This window comes from Sander lucioperca, chromosome 2 (assembly GCF_008315115.2).
Source record: "Sander lucioperca isolate FBNREF2018 chromosome 2, SLUC_FBN_1.2, whole genome shotgun sequence".
NCBI classification, from domain to species: domain Eukaryota; kingdom Metazoa; phylum Chordata; class Actinopteri; order Perciformes; family Percidae; genus Sander; species Sander lucioperca.
Window position 1 is genome coordinate 31,795,211 of NC_050174.1, and position 22,322 is coordinate 31,817,532.

The 22,322-nt window shown below is 38.9% G+C and overlaps 1 protein-coding gene across 3 annotated transcripts in view; it reads right to left on the reverse strand.

Moving 5' to 3' along the window:
- The window catches only part of npdc1b (neural proliferation, differentiation and control, 1b), a 42,283-nt gene that overhangs the window by 7,686 nt on the left and 12,275 nt on the right, over window positions 1-22,322 (reverse strand). For all 3 annotated transcript variants that reach the window (XR_004105126.2, XM_031300928.2, XM_031300927.2), the window contains exons 2-6: window positions 18,455-18,613; window positions 14,997-15,086; window positions 14,700-14,909; window positions 10,424-10,490; window positions 9,596-9,674 (exon numbers count right to left, since the gene is read on the reverse strand). Coding sequence is in view for 2 of the 3 variants with exons in the window: in XM_031300928.2 (XP_031156788.1) it covers window positions 9,596-9,674; window positions 10,424-10,490; window positions 14,700-14,909; window positions 14,997-15,086; window positions 18,455-18,613 (605 nt within the window). In the remaining variant the exon portion in view is untranslated. The remainder of the gene's footprint in view (window positions 1-9,595; window positions 9,675-10,423; window positions 10,491-14,699; window positions 14,910-14,996; window positions 15,087-18,454; window positions 18,614-22,322) is intronic.

Sequence of the window (22,322 nt, forward strand, 5' to 3'; positions counted from 1 at the left end):
TTTGACATTTTTTGTCACTTTCTTCAACGTTCTTTTATCAATTTATTTTTTTCAAATGCTATCAAATTAAATAAAACACCCACATTCAATGAAAGTAGTGAACTGACCATTTATTTGACATGTGAAGAGCGTTGTATGGAACCATCCATGTTACTTTTTTTTTTTTTTTTTTTTGGTTAAAAGAAAATTTTCTGATATAGAAACATTTTGAAAATGGGTCAAATTTGACCGGAGGACAACAGGAGGGTTAAATGTGAATAAACGACTCACACTTACACTCACCCGCAGCAAATGCTCTTTCCGTTGTGATTAGTGGTATCTTGACAACTCGCCGTTACCTTGTTTTCCTGTGACTGTGTTGATGCGACTTGTACATTACAGCCACTCAAACAGGACAGAGTAACACTGCAGATATTTTAAATTTTTTTTGAAGACTTAATTAAGGGGGCAGGCGCGTGTTGTTAAGGCGGGCCGCCTAAACTGGAAAGTGCTGCGGGAAACCCTGGACACTTAACCAGACTGAAAATACATGATAAATACTGGCTGGTAATCCTAAGGATACTGTATGTAAGTTTCGGAGCCAAGCTTTAAACGAACACTTAACCAGACTGAAAATACATGATAAATGCTGGCTGGTCAGTTTACAGTCTATGTTTGTTAACATTTAAGCTAGACTGAAAGAACATGAGGGATACGGTCTGTTCAGCTCATAGTCTGCTTATTGTTCCAACTAGATAGGTCTGTTTTTCACATAGCTTAGTCCAGAAATTGTTCGAAGGCGTTTATAATATTGTTCATGTTTACCATAACAATTCACTAGACCTGTTTCAATTAACCTGTGTCTTAAGACAGGAGGTGTAGTTTTGAGCTGGAGTTTTGCGCAAACTGCATTTGATGTGGTCACGCATCTTACAAATAGGGGAGGGGGTCTGCGGTCTCAGAGGGTTGCTCAGAGCTAACAGTTCACCCTTTGCTACAGATTTGTCAGCAAAATCCGGTAGGTTACTCGAGACACGTATGTATTTGAAGATGGCTGAGCTTTCAATCCTTTCAGTTAACATCAGAGTGCTAAATGGGCCGATCAAACGAGCTAAATTCCTGGACTATTTAAGAAGGAAAAACATAGACGTGGCGCTTATACAGGAGTCACATTTACGTAAGAGATATAAATAGTCTACAAAATAAATACAGTAACGACACCAAAACCAAGGGCTCCATCGTGTTGCTGTCGCAGAAATGTGCACTCACTGTAGACAAAAGCAGTAAAGACTTATCAGGCAGGATATAACCAATGAATTGCTCTCTCTCAACGACTATTCACTAATCATAGGGGGAGACATGAATGCAGTACTTGATTTAAATCAGGATAGATCAGGGGTCAATCACACGAAAGCCCAAAAACGCATATCGGACATGTTTAAAGCAGTTGTGGAATCCCACCATCTTACAGATATATGGAGGATGCACAATCCTACTAGCAAGGATCACACCTTCTTTCCTCACCCACTCCCGCATTGATTATATGTTGTGCTCCAGTGAGCTTAAGACAATGTTTCACACGATAGCAATAGAACCAGCAATTCTGTCTGATCACAATGCGCTGATAACCACATTCCGTTGCGATATGTTAGGAGAAAGATCTAGGAGATGGCAATTTAATAATTCCCTTGGACTGGACCAGAACACAGGACCAGAACACAGCTTTTGATACAGAATTTAGAACCAAACTGGCTGAATTTATATAAATGAATACCGACTCAGTTTCTGACCCTGCATATACATGTCAAGCAACTAAAGGATTTATTAGAGATTTTACATCCTCCTTTGCGGTCACTTTGAAGAGGAAAAGAGAGGCAAGAATAGCAGAGTTGGAAGAACGCTGTAAATCGTTAGAGCAATCTCTTAAGACTTGTTTTTCTAAATCTACACAAACTCTTCTAGTCACAAGTTGAACAGAGCTGAATGATCTACTAATAAGGAGAGCTGAGTTCATAATGCACAAAGTGAGGCAAAATTACTATTTTAACGACTGTAAACCAAGCAAATTGCTTGCTCTGAAATTAAAACACAGCAAATCCAGAGCTACTATCAACAGCATCCGCACAGACCGAGGTACCTCAACAAATCCTAAGGATATCAGCCCCACTTTTCAAACCTTTTACTCAAAGTTGTATGAGTCCTCCTGCAACCCAGATCCGACACAGTGCCAGAAGTTCCTAAAAGAACTAAACTTGCCTCTTCTCGACCCAGAAGAGGCAGAAGAACTGGGTCAACCGATAACCTTAGAGGTACTTAAATCAGCATTAAAAACAGTTAAGAAAGGGAAAACACCAGGGTTGGATGGAATTCCATCAGAACTTCTTCTACAGTATTTTGACATATTAGGACCTACCATTTTACAAGCTTTAACTTCAGCCATAGAGAAGGGTACTTTCCACCAACAAACCAACACCGCGCTGATTTCCGTTATGCCAAAGAAGGGTAAAGATGCTACGGATTGCTCAAATTACAGGCCCATCAGCCTCATCGGGACTGATATTAAACTTTATTCCAAAGTCCTGGCTCTCCGCTTAGAGCGCTTTATCGAGAAGCTAGTCCACTCCGACCAATCAGGTTTTATACCTAAGCGTCACGCTGCAGACAATATACGTAGACTATTTCATGTAATACAGTCATGGCCAAAAGTGTTGGCACCCCTGAAATTTTTCCAGAAAATCAAGTATTTCTCACAGAAAAGTACTGCATTAACACATGTTTTGCTATACACATGTTTATTCCCTTTGTGTGTATTGGAACAAAACAAAAAAAGAAGGAAAAAAAGCAAATTGGACATAATTGCACACAAAACTCCAAAAATGGGCTGGACAAAATTATTGGCACCCTTAACTTAATGTTTGGTTGCACACCCTTTGGAAAAAATAACTGAAATCAATCGCTTCCTATAACTATCAATAAGCTTCTTACACCTCTCACCCGGAATTTTGGACCACTCTTCCTTTGCAAACTGCTCCAGGTCTCTCATATTGGAAGGGCGCCTTTTCCCAACAGCAATTTTAAGATCTCTCCACAGGTGTTTAATGGGATTTAGATCTGGACTCATTGCTGGCCACTTCGGAACTCTCCAGCGCTTTGTTGCCATCCATTTCTGTGTGCTTTTTGAAGTATGTTTGGGGTCATTGTCCTGCTGGAAGACCCACGATCTCGGACGCAAACCCAGCTTTTTGACACTGGGCCCTACATTGCGACCCAAAATCCTTTGGTAATCCTCAGATTTCATGATGCCTTGCACACAGTCAAGGCACCCAGTGCCAGAGACAGCAAAACAACCCCAAAACATCTTTGAACCTCCACCATATTTGACTGTAGGTACTGTGTTCTTTTCTTTGTAGGCCTCATTCTGTTTTCGGTAAACAGTAGAATGATGTGCTTTACCAAAAAGCTCTATCTTGGTCTCATCTGTCCACAAGACTTTTTCCCAGAAGGATTTTGGCTTACTCAAGTACATTTTGGCAAACTGTAGTCTTGCTTTTTTATGTCTCTGTGTCAGCAGTGGGGTCCTCCTGGGTCTCCTGCCATAGCGTTCCATTTCATTCAAATGTCGACGGATAGTTCGTGCTGACACTGATGCACCCTGAGCCTGCAGGACAGCTTGAATTTCTTTGGAACTTGTTTGGGGCTGCTTATCCACCATCCGGACTATCCTGCATTGCAACCTTTCCTCAATTTTTCTCTTCCGTCCACGTCCAGGGAGATTAGCTACAGTGCCATGGGTTGCAAACTTCTTGATAATGCTGCGCACTGTGGACAAAGGAACATCTAGATCTCTGGAGATGGACTTGTAACCTTGAGATTGTTGATATTTTTCCAAAATTTTGGTTCTCAAGTCCTCAGACAGTTCTCTTCTCCTCTTTCTGTTGTCCATACTTAGTGTGGTACACACAGACACACAATGCACAGACTAAGTCAACTTCTCTCCTTTTTATCTGCTTTCAGCTGTGATTTTTATATTGCCCACACCTGTTACTTGCCCCAGGTGAGTTTGAAGGAGCATCACATGCTTGAAACAATCTTATTTATCCACAATTTTGAAAGGGTGCCAATAATTTTGTCCAGCCCATTTTTGGAGTTTTGTGTGCAATTATGTCCAATTTGCTTTTTTTCCTTCTTTTTTTTGTTTTGTTCCAATACACACAAAGGGAATAAACGTGTATAGCAAAACATGTGTTAATGCAATACTTTTCTGTGAGAAATACTTGATTTTCTGGAAAAAATTCAGGGGTGCCAACACTTTTGGCCATGAGTGTAGAAGCCAAAAACCTTCCAACAACGGCAGCGGTTTTATCAGTGGATGCGGAAAAGGCTTTTGATCGCCTAGAGTGGAACTACTTGTGGCAAGTAATGGAGAGGCTTGGTTTGGGGGGCAAATTCATTGACATGGTGCATACTTTATATGCGAATCCCACGGCCATAGTCTCAACCAATGAATTGCACTCTCAGCCGTTTCCATTAAGCGGGGCTCGCGACAGGGATGTCCGCTATCCCCCATGCTATTTGCAATCTCTCTTGAACAGTTAGCCCAAGCCATAAGGCAAAATAAAATCTGCAATATCCAGATTAAATCCAGTAGCAGCTCAATATCATTATTTGCAGACGATATTTTGTTGTACATTGCTGATCTTGAGGACTCTATTCCAAAGATTTTCACCGGATTTGGGTCAATCTCCGGCTATAAAATTAACTAGAATAAATCTAATCTTCTTTTATTGAACAACAGGCATGTGGCATCAACCATTAGTGTTACAATACCAACCCAAAGCAAAATTACATATTTGGGCATCACCATACACGCATCCCTACAGCGAGTTGTCCAGGACAACTATGAAACTATATTAAGTAGTGTTCAAAGTGATCTGGCCAATTGGTCTGCGCTGCCGGCATCACTACGCTCCAGGATTGCTGTTGTTAAAATGAACATAGTTCCTTGTGTGAATTTCTTAAGTACAATGATCCCCTTACTCCCACCAATACATTTCTGGAAGAAACTTGATACTTTAATTCGGCAATATATTTGGAATAATAAACAACCTAGGCTAAAATACTCTACCCTGCAACGTACCTCAAACACGGGAGGCTTGGCCCTCCCCAACCTTGAAGTGTACTACAGAGCCTTTCAGCTATGGGCCCTCAGAGTGTGGATGGACCCCTCATCTACAGTCCCGTGGAGAGAAATAGAGCAAAACCTCACTGGAAGTGTAAGACCGCAAAACCTTGCCTTTGCAGGTGTGTGTCCAAAAAAGTGTATGCTAGCCTATGGCCCTATTATCACCAACACACTGACTAACTTGAAACAGGTGGAGGAGCAACTATGCTACATCAACAAGTGGCATTTGAACACCCCAATTTGGCACAATACACACTTAATGTCTGGTAACAAACCTTTTGCTTGTAAGCAGTGGAGTGACAGAGGCATTTATACTGTAAACCAGTTATTCAATGAGAAAGGTATGTTGAGTTTTGAAGACCTAAGAGCTAGTTTTGAGGTCCCCAGGACATCCTTCTTCTTGTATCTGCGCTTAAGATCAGCCCTAAAATGTTATGGAGTACCATGGAGAAACAGTCTTGAGGCGCACCCAGTCATTGAATGGTTTGTTGATTTTCCTGTGAGAGGATTGGCATCCAGGATATATGCTGAACTGTTGCGGGTATCTATAGGAGAACTCCCAATGGCCGGGAGATGGGAGCGAGGGCTGAGCCCTGAGGGGAATGCAATTGATTGGGAGGTAGTTTGGGACAACATTTTCCATTGCTGCAAGAACCCAAATCACCAGCAGATTCACTTCGACATGTGTCATAGGTAGGGTTGGGTACCGAACCCGGTACTTTTACTGGTACCGACCGAATCACGTCGGTACTACCGAGTACTGGTTCATGTAAAATCAAACGGTGCCAAATTTCGGTACCTGAGAGTAAGCGCAAGCTTATCGGTCCTCTCTGCATGTTGACAGAGAGCAGAGGTCCGACACACACACGCGCACGCAGAGGTGCGGACGGAGCAAACTACGTTGGCTCTGCAGTTTTGTTGAAGTCACAGAGAGTCACGGCAATGCCGATAAAACGGTTTCAAGTGTGGTTGCAGTTTTTCAAAACTTCGCGCAGACACCATTCACTGTGATATGATATTAATGGTGAGCTGAAAGCAGTCGTGGTGGTGTTGACATTACACTTTCTCTGAGCAGGCACAATGGTGGTTTATCTGCCCTGGGGACTGACTGACAGGCTGAGGTTGCAAGGCAAGGCAACTTTATTTCTACAGCACCTTTCAGCAACAAAGCAATTCAAAGTGCTTTACATTAAACATTAAAGAGCAATTAAAAACGGTCATGATGAAAATAAAACAGGCTAAAATAGAATAATATACAAATACAAGAATAAAAGTTGAATAATTATTCAATTTAATAGGTTTGGGAGGAGAGAGGGAGGGGTTTTATTTTTATTTAATTTCTGTGTAATTAGTGTAAAATATTCTAAATAAATAACAATGTTCTAAGTAAATAGGATAAATAGGTTTGGAATTATTTTTACAACTGAAATAATTTTTTTGTAATTACAGAGGGAAAGTACCAAAAAAAAGTACCGTTGGGTACCGGAACCGAATTCCAGGTACCGGTATCGTAGTGGTATTGGTTCAGATGCGATGGGGGTGGAGGGGTGGGGGGGTGGTGGTGGTCTGTCAGACTCTGTACTACACACTACACTAAATATTACATTTAAATATATTATTAATACATCTCTGTAGTGCAGACTCTGTACTACACACTACTGTTGCGCGTTCTGTCAGCCTGAACAAACTGAAGCTTTCCTGCATGTGGTCTGGAAGTGTGAACAGGTGCATGAGTTCTGGAGTAAAACAACATCAGTGATATCTGATGTGATGGGATGTCAACTTCCTGACCCGATTGTTTTGTTGCTTGATGACGGCTCTGGATTGTACCTGCTTGGGAGACAGAGGAAAGTTTGGCTGGCTGGCTCGGCCGCGGCCAGGAGGATGGTGGCTCAGCGTTGGCTCCCCCACACTTGCTTTGTATGGAGCAGTGGTTGGCGTGTTTTCTGGACATAGTTGTGCTTGAGCTCTCTACAGCAGGGATTGGCATGGCCAAGTCGTCGACTATGGACCTTTGGAGAAGCGCAGTAGCGCAGGTATCGGTCCTAGTGACCTCAGCATCACAAGAATTAGAGGAGAGTGACTAGGCAAGGTGTGATTTCTGTTTTTGTTTGTTTGTTTTGTTGAGACCGCAGAGGGTAGGGGGTGGGAGAGGGTTTTTGTTCTTGTTCAATTGTATTTGTATGTTCTGTATGTTCTAAATATAAAAACAATAAAAAATTTATCTAAAAAAGGTACAGGAACCATTCACTGTTCACACATCGATGGCGCAGCATTGTGAGCAATTCAGGGTTCAGTGTCTTACCCAAGGACACCTTGACATGGGACTGCAGGGTCAGGGATCGAACCACCAACCTTCCAATTGGTAGGCGACCACTCTACCACCTGAGCCACAGCCACCCCATCATAAGTATTGAAATTTGATTTAGCTTAACAAAAATAGTCAAAATCACAACTTATATTTTTCGCATAATAAGTTGTTTGCCTAATAGAGAATATGTGTAAACTAGTAGTATATGTTATAAACAAGTATTACACTTACTGCTTTTACTATCACTATAATGTGGTTTATGAGAAATATGAATTTTTGATGGTTAGCATTACATAGTTATCCAACATAACAATAGTTGCAATAGTTGTTTTTTTGCCACTGGGCCAGTGGAAAAAGCTGTAAACACAACATGGTGAAAGTGTCAACAAAAAGTTGCTCAGTTACAGATTCAGCAGACATAGAGCAACATTAGTTAGGGGTTCAAGCAGCGACGAACGCTGGAGCCCTATTGTTTTTCTTCTCATTATTCTTTCTTCTAGGGCTGGGTTTAAAAAAACTAAACAATTTTCCAATTTAAATCCATTTTCATTTGAATAATACAAAATCGGATCATAAAATCCAAGAATCAATCTTTCTTTTCAATGGAATCTAAGGAATCCATTGGTACCAACTATGTCATGCTAGTTTGTCGGGAAGGGGGTTAAATAACCCTCCAAAGTTAGGCTACATTTTGGTGAGGGCAAAAACTGGCATGGCCATTTTCAAAGGGGTCCCTCTGTCACCTCAAGATATGAAAGATATGAAAATGTCACTCAATACTCACTGATTGTAGAGTCAGTAGAGATGCACTTTATTGTGTGTTCATGTTAAATAAACAGTACATGTATGTAACTGCTTTGGGGTCAGTTCTTAATGTAAACATTGATACTTTTATGAATGTAGCAGGTTAGAGGGAACCTTGTACAATTGTAGAATCGCATTCAAATTTAAAGCTAAATTGGTATTGTAACTGAAATGTTCCTAACCTAACCTAATTGATATTGAATCGAAAATGAAATTGAATCTGGAAAAAAAATCTATTCGGGACCTTGTGATTTGGAATCTAATCAATTCGGAAAATCATTGACAATACCCAGCCCTACGGCGTAAGGCTATTATATTCACAAGCGTCTTCTGTGTGAATTTCATTCATTTAATTTTTCTGTCAAAAGTGTTTGTGCAGCGAAAACAGTAAGACCTAGAAACACCAAAAATTGGCAGGTGGGTTGCAAATTCCACCCACTCCTTAACCAAACAAAATGACACTCATTAACCACTCATTATTTTCGTAATCTGTCAAGTCATCTGCATCTTTGTTCCATTGGCCAATCGTCCCAAAACTTAGTCAGGATCATCCACAGGCTCCATTGATCTTAAGTTATTAAAGACATTTTTATACGTCAATTGTTATAATTATAAAACCCAATCAATTTTTATCAAAATAGCTACAAATGTAGTCATGTGAAACAAAGGTCATTAGCTACATCAAATGTTTCTAAAAGATTGACATAACTCATCAGAGCATCAGCATATAGTTATGACCATGATAGATTATTTTAAAGAAAATTAAGTTTTCCTTCTCGTCAGTTAAATAAGAAACAAGCATCCAAATGCTCGTAATCTGCTATGACCCTGATCATTGCCGTTTGCTGAGAAAAAAACTTTGCCTCTTAAGCTGCCTAAAGCTCCACTGTGTTCAACAGATAGTCTCTAACTGTCGGTTTGGTGCTGAGCAGGTAGTGTACAGTTTCCAGAGCATTTCATTTTTGCTGAAAACCACTGTCTGCTGCTACTGGTCCGTAAAACCAAAAACAATGAGCTGTAAGAGGCTAAAACACAACATAAAGCTGAGAACTGCAGGGAACTGCAGTGGGGTGATAAGTCTCTGTGGGTTAGCCAGTACATGCGACTGTTTGTTGATCCATTGTTTAACTTAAACAAATGATAGTAGTAGTAGTAGTTTTCTGCATAGGTACACATAAAGATATCAGTGTTCAGAAAAACTACATTGATTGAAAAGTGTTTTTACCATGTTTTGTCTCCCACCTGTCGCCTGTCGAAGTACCCAAAGTAAGTTTCTTTCCATGTAACAAGGAAACAGATTACACAAATGTTCTACTCACCAAATCAAAGGCTTGGTCTTTCATCAGTCTATATGCAGGGTAGTCCATCTTCTGAGTTAAACGCCCACCTTTCTGCAATCTGTAAAAAAGATTTAAAAAGTGACCCACTTGCAGATAGTGAATCAGAAATCAAGAGGTATACAGTACTTAATTTCTGATGTTTTTGAAAGCATTTGGAATTGATTGGCATGCATTGCTGTCTAGGTTTTACACAATTATAAATCTGCAATACCAAGTTAGTGGAGCAGCACTTTAAATTATGATTTAAACTAAATGCTAAAGGACTAGATGCTGACCAATGCAAGTTTTTGATAGCTGATATCAACAACACAGTATACAGAATTTATTTTTGATTGAAGTAGAGCACAAATAATTGGAGGCTAAATTAATTAGTTGATTGACAGGATATTAAATTTGATAATTGTTCCAATGGCTCAAATATGAATATTAACTAGTTTCCTTAGTCTTCTATGCTAGTACACAGAATATCTTTGAAGACATCTCCTTGGGATCTAGGAAATTATTTTATAATTACAGGTATGTTTCTGACATTTTATAAACCAAGTAATCGATTTAATCAAGAAAGAAATTGGCAGATTAATCAGTAATGAAAGCTTGAAATGAAAATGAGTTTCAGCCCTAAATTGCAGATGTCCATTGTTTCTATCAATATTCAACATGTATTTTATAATCTCAATGCCTCAAGTAATAATACTGAATGGAAATCTAAATCTATAAAATCAAATCTATATTGTCAAATCCTAAAAGGGAGACTCCTAAAAGAGAGTTGCATGCAGTAGTGTAGAAAGGGAGGAATACATATCTTACCTGATCCAACAGGCCCCTGCTATGACCAAAGCCAGCGAACCTGCCACAATGAAGACACTGCTCATAACTGAGAAGAAATACAAACACACAGTAAGGAGGAGAGCACGCCATGTAGATCTGTTGGCATCAGATGATCTCTGACTCAAAGCTCCGTGTTTGAAGCAGAGTGCAGAGCTCGAAGAAGAGCTGCTGAAAAGTGTCTTGTGTCGGTTATGGCCCTGCAGGAATCAACAGTGAAAACAGCATTGATAACAGTAATAGAGTGAGGCAGAACTAAGTGACACAGTACCATACCAGTTCTGTTCTGTACAACCCCATAGCAAATTTGAGGTTAGTCCAGAGATTTCAGAGCATGCTAGGAGAAAGTGCTAACATTTTGTTAGACAAAGAAGACCTCTGAATGCCTGTTGACGTCAAGATGGATGATGGACGGGGGTCACGTGACCGTCACGAGGGATGTAGAAGGTTTCGATCATCGCCCCCCCAAAATTGAATAAAATACATGTTTTACGCTACTTTTTAAAAGTTCCTGTCGACTTTTTGGGTTTCTAATAGTATTTTACACACTGTGATGGCGGCAAACTCAAGAAAGGCGGCAGATGAAGTGCCTGCAACTTCACGTTCTGTTGACAACGAGGAGCTAGCTGAACTAGTTAAGCTAGCAGTTGCTGAAGCTATCAAGGAGGCTATCCCTGCACTTGTTGAAGACGTGGTGTCTCAGTTGTCCATACAGACTGGTGTTTCAAAGTGTATGGATTATGTGGAGAAGAGTGAGACTCGTTTGGCGGAGATAGACACCCGGCTTTCTAGAATAGTTCTACGTTCTAGCCTCAGCTGCAACTTTTTCACAGATACATAATGTTGTCATCAAGCCCTGCTCTCTATCAGATAACAGTATTGTTTCTACGCAAGTTACACTCCTGGGCACGCCTTGTAGAGCATCGCGTTGGCGGTTCAATGTTTCACTTCTCAAAATTGAAGATTTTTGTATCTTTTTTTTAAAGAAAGACTAAATACATTTTTAGAAATTAATACAGGCTCAGTAGATGATCCCAGATTGTTATGGGATGCCATAAAGGGCTGTATCAGGGACTCCTCAACTGCGTTTTCATCTCACCTTAACAAAAGTAGACTAAGCAGGATAGTTGAACTGGAGAATGTCCTCACCCAGCTTGTGGCACAACAGCAAGTCACATGCGTAGAGACTTTACAGGGAAGAATAGCTGTGACAAGGACTGAACTTAACTCTTTGTTAAGACGTAGAGCAGAGTTTTTGATGCACAGGACCAGAAGAACATATTTTAATGGAGCCAGACCAAGCCATCTTTTAGCTTTAAGACTGAGAAAACATGAACAATATTCGAACCTCGAACCACTGGCCCAGAAAATCAGACAACATCCATCAGTGCATCCTATCACATTTTGTAATACAAATCATCGGATATCATTGTATGCTGATGATATCCTTCTCTACGTAGGCAACACAGGTTTCTCAGTTCCACATTTGCGTTCCACGTTTGATTCATTTAGCTTGTTTTCTGGTTACAAAATTAACTGGACAAAGTCAGCACTGATGCATTTAAATTCTGTTACATCTCAAACTCCCCTGCCCTCCCACATACCAATAGTCAAGAGTTTCAGGTATCTCGGCATTGATATCTTCCCTTCTTTGCCTTCTATTGCAGCACAAAACTTTCAAGGTATATACAAGCGTATAGAGAAGGACTTTGACCACTGGTCCAATCTCCCAAATTCACTTCAAGCCCGTTAATTTTTACTCATCTGTGATTCCTCTTACTCCTCCTATTGGCTACTGGGAAAAACTTCACTCATTAATATCTAAATACATATGGAAAGGAAAGAGGCCTTGTTTAAAACTCACAACTCTTCGAGACAAGGCACAGAGAGGGCTGGCTCTCCCAGATTTTAAGATGTACTTTTGGTCCTTTGTGTTATGCCCCCTATCTATTTGGTTCAATCCTGGTTCTTCAGTCCCTTGGAGACCAATTGAGGAAAATTTGTCGCTGCCTCACAGACTGCAGGATCTAGTGTATTCCAACATACCATTGAAAAAAGCCAAATTACGTTTAGGCCCTATAATTTCATTTCTACTCACAACTTTCCATACTGTAATGAAACATGTGCGCGTAGATCCTAAATAGCACAATCACTCCCCAATTTGTTTTTCACTTCTTAAAAGGCAATATACCTTTTTCATTCCCACATTGGAAGAATAGGGGAGTTTATGTTTTAAAAGACCTGTATTGTGACCATGGCTTAAGAGCCTTTAACGATTTACAGGCTGAGTATGATCTTCCGGGATCCTCTTTTTTCTTCTACCTGCAGTTCAGGTCAGCCATGAAGGCATATGGTGTCCCATGGGGATCAGCACTCCCCACACATCCTCGTCATATAATATTAGCCTCAGTGGGACCAACACGAGGGAGGGTCTCTAAACTTTACAAATTTATTTCTGATCCTGGCAAACGATTACCAGTAGAAGCCACATGGCATAGGGACTTAGCTGCTTAGCTACACTTTCTGGTTTTAGTTTTGGATTGTCTTACATTGCATGTGTGTGTGTGTTAAGGGATAAAGGGGCTGAAGAAAAGAAAAGAAAGGGCTAAAACTGTGATGTGTAATGTTGTTAATCTTGTGCCTTTCTCAATAAAAAATTTCTCAAAAAAAAAAAAAAAAAGATGGATGATGGACCATTTTTATTTCCACGATTGAAAATGAGGGCAGTTGATTACTTGCTGCTGCCTTTGTTGATATCTGGGAAATGACATCCTGGTATTTCCCAAGAATTTTCGATAAAATCTACTCCAAATTGGAAAAATCACATAGCTCCTTTCTTCTCCAGGTGAGATAGGGCAGTGTGGAAAGTGTGCTATGGCGTCTTCCGTTGATAGTTTGGAACGGTAGGCAAACTGTAATGGGTCCCTGTGCGGGGTAGTGAGGAGCATATGTTATCTTTGACCAGTCATTTGTAATATTTCATAGTTCTTAGACCCTCCCACATGTGTTTGGGGTTGCCCTACAGCAATTGTAGATCCACTTTCTTTCTGTAGTCCCTTGTTGCCTCCTTTACTGCTCTTCTTACATTGTAGGCTGCTGCTTTAAAATTGTCCATGTTTCCAGACTGCAGTCTTAAATTTGTTCTAATTCTAATTATTGTAACATATTTATCCCATATGTTATAAAAGCTCTTTATTCTAATACACCTGAAACCGCCTTTTTGTTACATGCACAGCTTAGCACTAATGGTCTTCACAGGTCCCTTAAGTTCTGAGGAATGGAGAGCCGACCCAGGACCCCAAATCATACTCTCCGGTCTGTGTCAATATGTCTAATACCCAAATGGATCTGAATGGATCCGAACTCAGTATCAGCTACAAAGCAGTATGTTATAATGACTGTGCAAGAAAATATTTTAGGAAATCAATAGCCTATGTAAAAACGTATGCTATTAGACAACAATTACTTTTTGGAATTTGATTGACAGATAGTACATTTGGTGGGTTAAAGCAGGAATTTCAATATTGTTGCTCTTTTCAACTGCAGCTGCTTGTTAATTGATAGCACGTATTGCTGCTCTAATGGGGTGTCTTCAGGCCGACCATGGGGTAGGTTTCAGATCTGGTCCAACATTTTGGACCCATGCAAACCTTAACTTAGCAATTTAACCTATCCCTATTCTTACTGTTTCCTTTTTTGGGTAAAGCCAACTCAGGATCTGAAGCAGCTTTATCATTCGCGAGTTGTGTTTTCACAGATTGTAGGTCAGCTCTGATTGTGGACAGGTCATACCCTAGTGCCGCTCGGAATTCGGTTTTAAAAATCACGCAATGTCTTGTCTCAGACATGCTAGCAGTTGTAACTTCAAGGCCTCTGTGTCGTTAGCTAGAATGTTTCGCCCCCGCGTGAGGTCGTGCTGCAGGGCAGAGACAAAGTACCTGTAGGGGAGGGCATCCTTGCTGCAAAACTAATTTCCTCTTGTGGGACAATAAAGATGTCAACTTAACTGAAAACAAGCAGTATTCTAAGATGGATTAAAACACTTCAACAAATCATTCAGATTTTTGCTGGCCTACTGTATCATCCTCTACTAATATTTTTGTTGTGTTTTTTATAAATGTGTTACCTTAATATATAGTCATTAAACTAAATCTTCCTCACCACAGCACTCAGGTCACAACTAATACTACTTCAAGCTCAAGAAGTACAATTTAAAAAAGAGAAATTAGGTCATGGCTAAATAACAGAAAAGACTTACTGATAAACACATAGTCATTAGAAGGGTAGGGGAGAATGATGGGATCGCTGAGCAGAGCAGGAGTGTGGTTTGTGGTGGTGGTGGGTGGAGCCATGCTGGTGAACAAGACGCTCTGGCTCATGGGCTGCTCTGTGGCAGATGCTCTATGGGCGTGGCCGGGCTCACCGAGCTGCTTGGATTTAGGTTTAGAGACGTCTTGGGAAGGTGGAGCTAAGGAATAAAACATTTTTAGTTGTTATGTCAGCAGGGATGTAGGGGTAAATATGAATATGAGTCTAATACTGGCCTATCCAGTACCTGGCAGCCTGGACTCAGTTCTCTGTTCACTGATGATGGCAGAGAGGAAGTCAATCTCCTCATCCAGCTCAGGATAAGTGCTCACCTTACCTGGAGGAACATAAAACCAGAATCCGTTGCTGCCTGTAACAAAAGACTAATTTATACAAAAGGGTTCAATCCAAACACTCTATTATTATTCCAACCCTCAAAAGAGGTAAAACTGCATAGGGAAAATAGTGGTGGAAGAAGTATTCAGATCCTTCACTTAAACATACAATATGTAACTTTCTGCCGCTATGGGTCTCTCAACCAAAACAATGGATTGTAAACACGGACTTTTGATGACGTTGGGAAGTTGCGTGGAATTATGGGAGTTGTAGTTTTTATTGTTAAACACCATCGCAGGTTAGAATGCATCTGTTCACGGACGAGTGTACCCATTCAAGTTTATTCACGTTACGTTTATTCAGGTCATTCTAATAAAATAGCTGCATTTTCCCCAACATAATTAAGTTTTTCTTGATTCGATCTGTATTGGTAGCTGACCATTTAGCTAGTGAGCCAGCAAGCTAACATTAACCAGCAGCTAAAACCACACTGTCACAAATATTTCACATGTCAATGTCACCTTTTGGATAGTTTCAACACCGGGCGGACGGGGTTTGTTGTAACGCTAGCTAGCTACTCAACGAGGCTGAGAGACGGGTGTGAGTGGGGATTGCCAGGGGAATCTCCGGGACAGCATTAGATGTTTAACGGCCGTTGTGCAGCAGCAGAACATCTCCAAACTGCCCGGAATGATCTCCCCCTTCACTTTTCTGTAATCTTAACTATTCGTTTTGGTGCTCAACCTACCTTTTGTCAGGTTAATTTAGCTAACTGTAAAGACAGCTAAACGCGAAGGGGGGAGAAATTCGGCAAGAAGGAGATTTTCGGCATGAACACCGGTAGCGCTAACGGAGACGTAGCTAACGTTATGGATGGCCGCTGTTTGTGACTCGGGTGCCTGGGTCTGATATGGTCTGTTTCCCAACGCTTCATTAAACTGCCGTTAGCGTCGTAAGCACCCGGCACTGGAGTTAAGTGCTGGCCGGGTACGGATTGCTGTAATGATAGTGGCTGGCTGTTGGCTGGCTAGGGGCTAACGGTAACTAGCTATTGCTACATGTCCCGGGGCTGTTGTCAGCTCTCATTCCGAATGAAGTCTCTTTGCGCCGGGGGAGTGAGGCAGACAGATCAGGGTGTGCCAGCTGGCTAATTTAGCATTAGATTAATCGTCTATCTATAGGCTAATGTTAACGTTACTGGTGAACTCATTCGTGGGTTAGCCCAGTGCTGCTTTTATCCGTAGTCAAAACAATCATACTACTAATAACTTTATGAGCGTGTTGAACATTGTTGTAACCCTATATTGTTATCCACCAAGCATTAGCATTAACGTTAGCTACTTGTCAACCAGCACATTGTAGTAACGTTAAGCTGGATCGATATTGATATGTATCAATAAATAAGATCTCTGCTGTATTACTGTGTTGCAAAGTGGCATGTAATTAATCACAAAATGATGCCTTGTGGCAGAAAAAGCAGTATTACAGTTAAGAGTATTATTTTTTCTGTGACATTGTATGATTTACAATTACTCTCAAACGTACTATATCATCTGGGTGCCAGTGTTTTGACGGAAGTTACGAGTAACTAGAGGGTGAAAGGTTATATGACGCCACTGAGATTTGTATCCGACATAAAGCTTCATAGCACTTCATCATCTGTCGCTAGGTTCTTTGTAAGGGACCGTCGATAAATTACCTTTTTGGTAGATCGGCATTGACAGTAGGGATGCAAAACGTTGGCTATTTCTTGAAAAAATATTCACTAATAATTCGTTTTGATGATGATTGCATTACTTCCCAATACGTACAGTTCAGTTATTATTTCTGGAAAATATGAAATAAAAATCTCATTCTCTCATTCTGATTGCTGTAGTAGGCTACTTCCCAATCACTCACTGCTACTTACTACAGGTCACGGTTTCCTGAAAAGAGAATTTATATGGATGCAGGACTCAATTTTCTTTGAAAAATATTCACCAAAATTCAATGAAATTAGTTTTTCTCATTCTGATTGCTGTAGTAGTTTCCCAATCACTCACTGCTACATACTACAGGTCACGGTTTCCTGAAAAGACAATTTATATGACTAGAGAATTCATGAATATTAACTGAGATACCCCATTATGTTGTGAGCAGTAGGCCTACGTGTGCTGTTGGCAAAATTGTGTCTAATCGGTCTGTCTATGTCTGACCTGGGCTGTCACATGTTCACGTTAAAAAAGCATGTGCGTGCACAAGCACTATGGTCACGCGCAAAGTGTCCCGGTTTTAGTTCCGGGAAATCTGGTCACCCTAGACTAAAGGAAACGTCCCATGTCAGAAATAAAATAACAGATTTCTCTGGGTTTGACATTTGGTGGAAACATTTGGGATAGTAAAAGTACTAATACCACACTGTAAAAATTGTCTGTTACAAGTAAAAGTCCTGGATTGGAAGCGTTACTTAAGTAAAAGTATGTAAGTATCATCAGAAAAATTTACTTAAATATTAAAAGTAAAATTACTCACATTTTAGAAACTGGAAACGATCCAAACAGCTCTGTCAATCAACTAAGTGTTTAATCGGCAAATCATCATTTCAGCTGGACTTGTAGGCCGTTATATTGTTGGGTAGTTTATAATAAAACATCACATTTTATAAACTACATGTGTTTTGTGTGCTGCAAAAATCTTAATTTGTAAAGTAACCAGTAACTAAAGCTGTCAGATTAATGTAGTGGAGTAAAGTGCAATATTTCTCTCTGAAATGTAGTGGAGTAGAAGTAGAAAGTGGCATGAAAAGAAAAGACTTGAGTACAAGTACAAGCATCAAATTTGTACTTAAGCATAGTACTTGAGTAAATGTACTTGGTTACATTCCACCATTGAAAAATAGGACGATCCAGACAAAAAAACTAAAACAACAACAAAAAGATGTGGTGTTGCTTGTGAAGGTTGCAAATTAGGTCATTTATAGTAGACCAGCATCTACTCAAGTTATTAACCAGACACCAGCAAACCAGTATGTAAATGGTTACTCCAGCGATTCCACAAAGTTGGGAGACTTGTTGAGAGACACATTAATCCACAAAATACTGGTACTGATATTAGCCTTCAAGAACCTATATTGGTCAAAATCTTGCATTTGGTGTAAAATAATAACTTCAAGAAGAACTCCAGCGATTTAACAATGCACTTCCACAAAGTTGAAATCACAAGAGACGGATAGAAAATCAAAGCAGTAGTGGCTGAGATATCATGACTTTTAGTCCCTAGTATTGGTCAAACTTCCAAAAAAGGCTTCCGTTTCTCGTATTATGTATGCTCTATGTTGTTTTGTAATTTGGACTATAATGAACAATGCAGGGATTTATTGCTACCACCTACCTTTAATGGAGTGAGGAGCATGCCTCCTCTTGACCACACAGCGGCCATGGGAGTTCTCCACCAGAGGGCGCAGGCAGGGTCCGCAGTGTGAGCTCCCGGGCTGGCAGAAGTCTCGTCCTGCCCGGGCACAGTCTAAACTCCGAGGGCATAGATGAGATCCTGTGAAGAAAGCCATGATCCAGAATTACTTACGTTCTGAAAATAAAGCTTTAGTGCGTACGTTTTTTATATTAATGAACGTTCGTTACATTCAAGCCATTGCCAAATTAGTAGTAGTAATTTTATTTGAACATGTAAAAACATAAAACATAATATACACATATATATATATATATATATATACACATACATACATACATATATATACATATATACACACACAGTATATACATACATACATATATAAAATCAAAATGACAGATAAATAAGGACATGTACTTCTCAGCACAATCTACCAACATTATTATAAGTAATTCAAGTAAGAAATTCCCATGTTCAAAAAGGAGTGGGAAGAAGTTCATAAACTTTTCTAGTCCCACCCACTTTCTCTATTTTTATCCTTTAGTTAAATACAAAACAATTCAACACAATTCTTCTTTACATACACGTACACCGTATGTCTACCTACCTACAGCTCACATATACCCATGCATACACAGGCACAGATGCATACATACACACTTTTTTTTTTTTTTTTTTCTTCCTCTCTTTCTTTTCCATCTATGTTCTTCCTTTCCGTCTATCTATAGTAAATCAAATAATAACACATTCGTACTAGACCTAGTATATAGGTCCAGGAACCATACAGTCAGTAAACAATACTATCACCTCGAGTCCTTCGTATCCATTCAATATACTCATTTTAAATAGTCTCTTGAAATTACTCATTGTTGTACATGATTTCATCTCTTCACTGCAGCTGTTCCATACATTAACTCCTTTGGTTGTAATGCCGTGATATTTAGCATTTGTTCTTATAGGTTTCTTTTGAAATACAGATGTTCCTCTTAAGTTATGCTTGCTCTCTCTCATTTGAAACAACCCCTGGATACTGTTAGATAACTGTTGATTATTTACTTTGTACATAAGTTGTGCAGTTTTAAAGTCAACAATATCTCTGAATTTTAGTGCTTTTGATTTGATAAAAAGTGGATTAGTTGATGCTCTATAAGTGGTTTTATTTACAAGTCTTAAGGCTCTCTTTTGAAGAATAAAAATAGGTTCAACGTTCGTTTTGTAAGTGTTTCCCCACACTTCCAAACAGTAAGTAATATATGGCAGTATGAAGGAACAATACAATGTATACAATGAGCGTTGATTTAATAGGTAATTGGTTTTATACAGTATATCAATAAATTTGGATATTTTAGCCTTAATATAGTGTATATGTGGCTTCCAACATAATTTTTCATCGATTATTACTCCCAGAAATTTAAGTTCTTTTACTTATTCTATTTCAATGTCATTTATCATAAGTTTTTTGTGTAAAGTTATTGCACGATTACCAAAAATTATAAATTTTGTTTTACTTAAGTTCAGTGTTAGTTTATTTGCATCAAACCAACTTTTCATCTTTTTTTAATTCATTTTCCACTGTATCCAAGAGTTGTTCCAAATTTCCCCAGAACAGATTAAATTAGTGTCATCAGCAAATAAAATGGTTTTCAAATTTTTTGACACCTCCCATACATTATTTATATACAAGTTAAATAGCATTGGTCCCAACACTGACCCCTGGGGGACCCCACAGGTGATTTTCTTTAACTTTGATTTATGGTTTTGCAGTTCAACATATTGTTGTCGATTATGCAAATAGCTATTTAACCAAGAAAGTGCAGTCCCCCTAATTCCATATTTGTATAATTTCTACTGTATCAAATGCCTTCTTAAGATCCAAGAATAACCCCACTGCATATTTTTTTGTTCTATTGCTGTTATTTCTTCTACAAATTGAATAAGTGCATGTGAAGTTGTCCTATTAGCCCTGAAACCATATTGCTGATCACACAGTATATTATGTTTAGTAATGAAATTATCGAGCCTTGTAGAGAATATTTTTTCTAATATTTTTGAGAATTGGGAGAGCAGTGAAACAGGTCTGTAGTTTGAAAGTGTATGTTTTTCACCAGCCTTGTATATTGGTATCACCTTTGCCAATTTCATTTTATCTGGAAAGACTCCAGTTTTCAGAGATTGATTACATACATATACGTTAGAGGTTTAACAACACATCCAATAATACTTTTGACCATAAACATGTCAATGCCATTCCAATCTGTGGACTTTTTACTCTTAAATGTTTTAACAATCTCAATAATTTCTTTTTCATCAGTTCCCTTAATAAACATAGATTCATTAATATTTACATTCTTGCTTAGCACATCATTTATACTGCCAGTCTTTACAAACTCCTCAGCTAAACCTGGACCAACTCCAACAAAAAAATCATTAAATTAATTTGCTGCCAAGGTCATATCCTTAACTTCTGTTTTGTTTTTAGTCAGAAAATAGTTAGTGTCTCCTGTTTTGCCTTTTTTTTCTTGATAATTTCATTCAGCACCATCCAGGTGTTTCTTACATTGCTTCTGTTGTCCTCCAGTAGTTTACTATAATAATTATTTTTATTGTTTCTCATAATTCTGGTCAGTTTGTTTTTGTATATCTTATATTTCTGTTCTGCTTCTTTTGTCCTCTTCTTTAAAAACTCTTTATATAACACATTTTTCTTCTTACATGCATTTAATATTCCATTAGTTAGCCACGGTTTTTCATCAGCTTTCCGTTTAACTTCTTTCTTTACAAGAGGACAGTTTTTTCATAAAGTGATGTTATAACAGTCAAAAATGAATCATAGGCTTCATTCGCATTTTCTACGTACACTTTGCCCCAGTCTTGTTTCATTAATACCTCTTTGAATTTATTGATGTTTTCTTGAGTTCTGTGTCTGGTCATTGTGTATATTTTGCAGTCTTTCCTGGTCTTAGTGCAGCTATGTATGTTTGCAAAAACTTGCAGATGATCACTGACGTCATTTATTATTAGTCCACTTTCAACTTTATAGTCAATAGCGTTGGTAAATATGTTATCAATTAGTGTAGCACTATTTGTTGTAATTCTGGTAGGTCGAGTGATTGAGGGATATAAACCAATACTGTACATCAAATTAATGAACTCTGTAGTTTTATTGTGTTCTTGTGGGTTGATCAAGTCAATATTAAAGTCTCCACAGATAAAAAATTTTTTTGTTATTGCTATTACTGTATATTTCTGTAATCTTTTCCTTAAACATGTCAATATTTGATCCCGGTTTCCTATAAATACAGCTAATTAGAATGTTTTTAGATTTTTCCATTTCGATTTGTACTGTGATGCATTCCATGATTGTATCTAAAACAAAAGACATTTTATTAACTATTTTACATTGATATCTTTTGTCAATATATAATGCAACCCCCCCACCCTTTGATTGTTTCCTGTTGATGAAAAACAGTTCGTATCCCTCAATCTCAACCAAATCCTGATGTTCTACAGTGAGCCAAGTCTCTGTTATGGCAATAGCTGTGCATTTTGTTTTCCACTTGTTTTAGGCACTGTTTGATTTTTGAAAGATTTGCGATAAGACTCCTGCTGTTAAAATGTATTATTTGATATTGTGCCATCCTGCCAACTGTGTAATATTCACACTGGCTGTGAGTTCCAATGTAAAAGTTATTATCTGGATCAGTGTCATTTTCAATATCTTGTGGTTTATGTTCTGTGTATTTGAAAGTTTCCAAGTTCAGTTGTTCATATGTAGCGGATGAATTTCTGTCCAAGTTTGTCATGATCATTGTGTTTGATAAGTTCAGTTCCGTTTGTATTCAGTTAC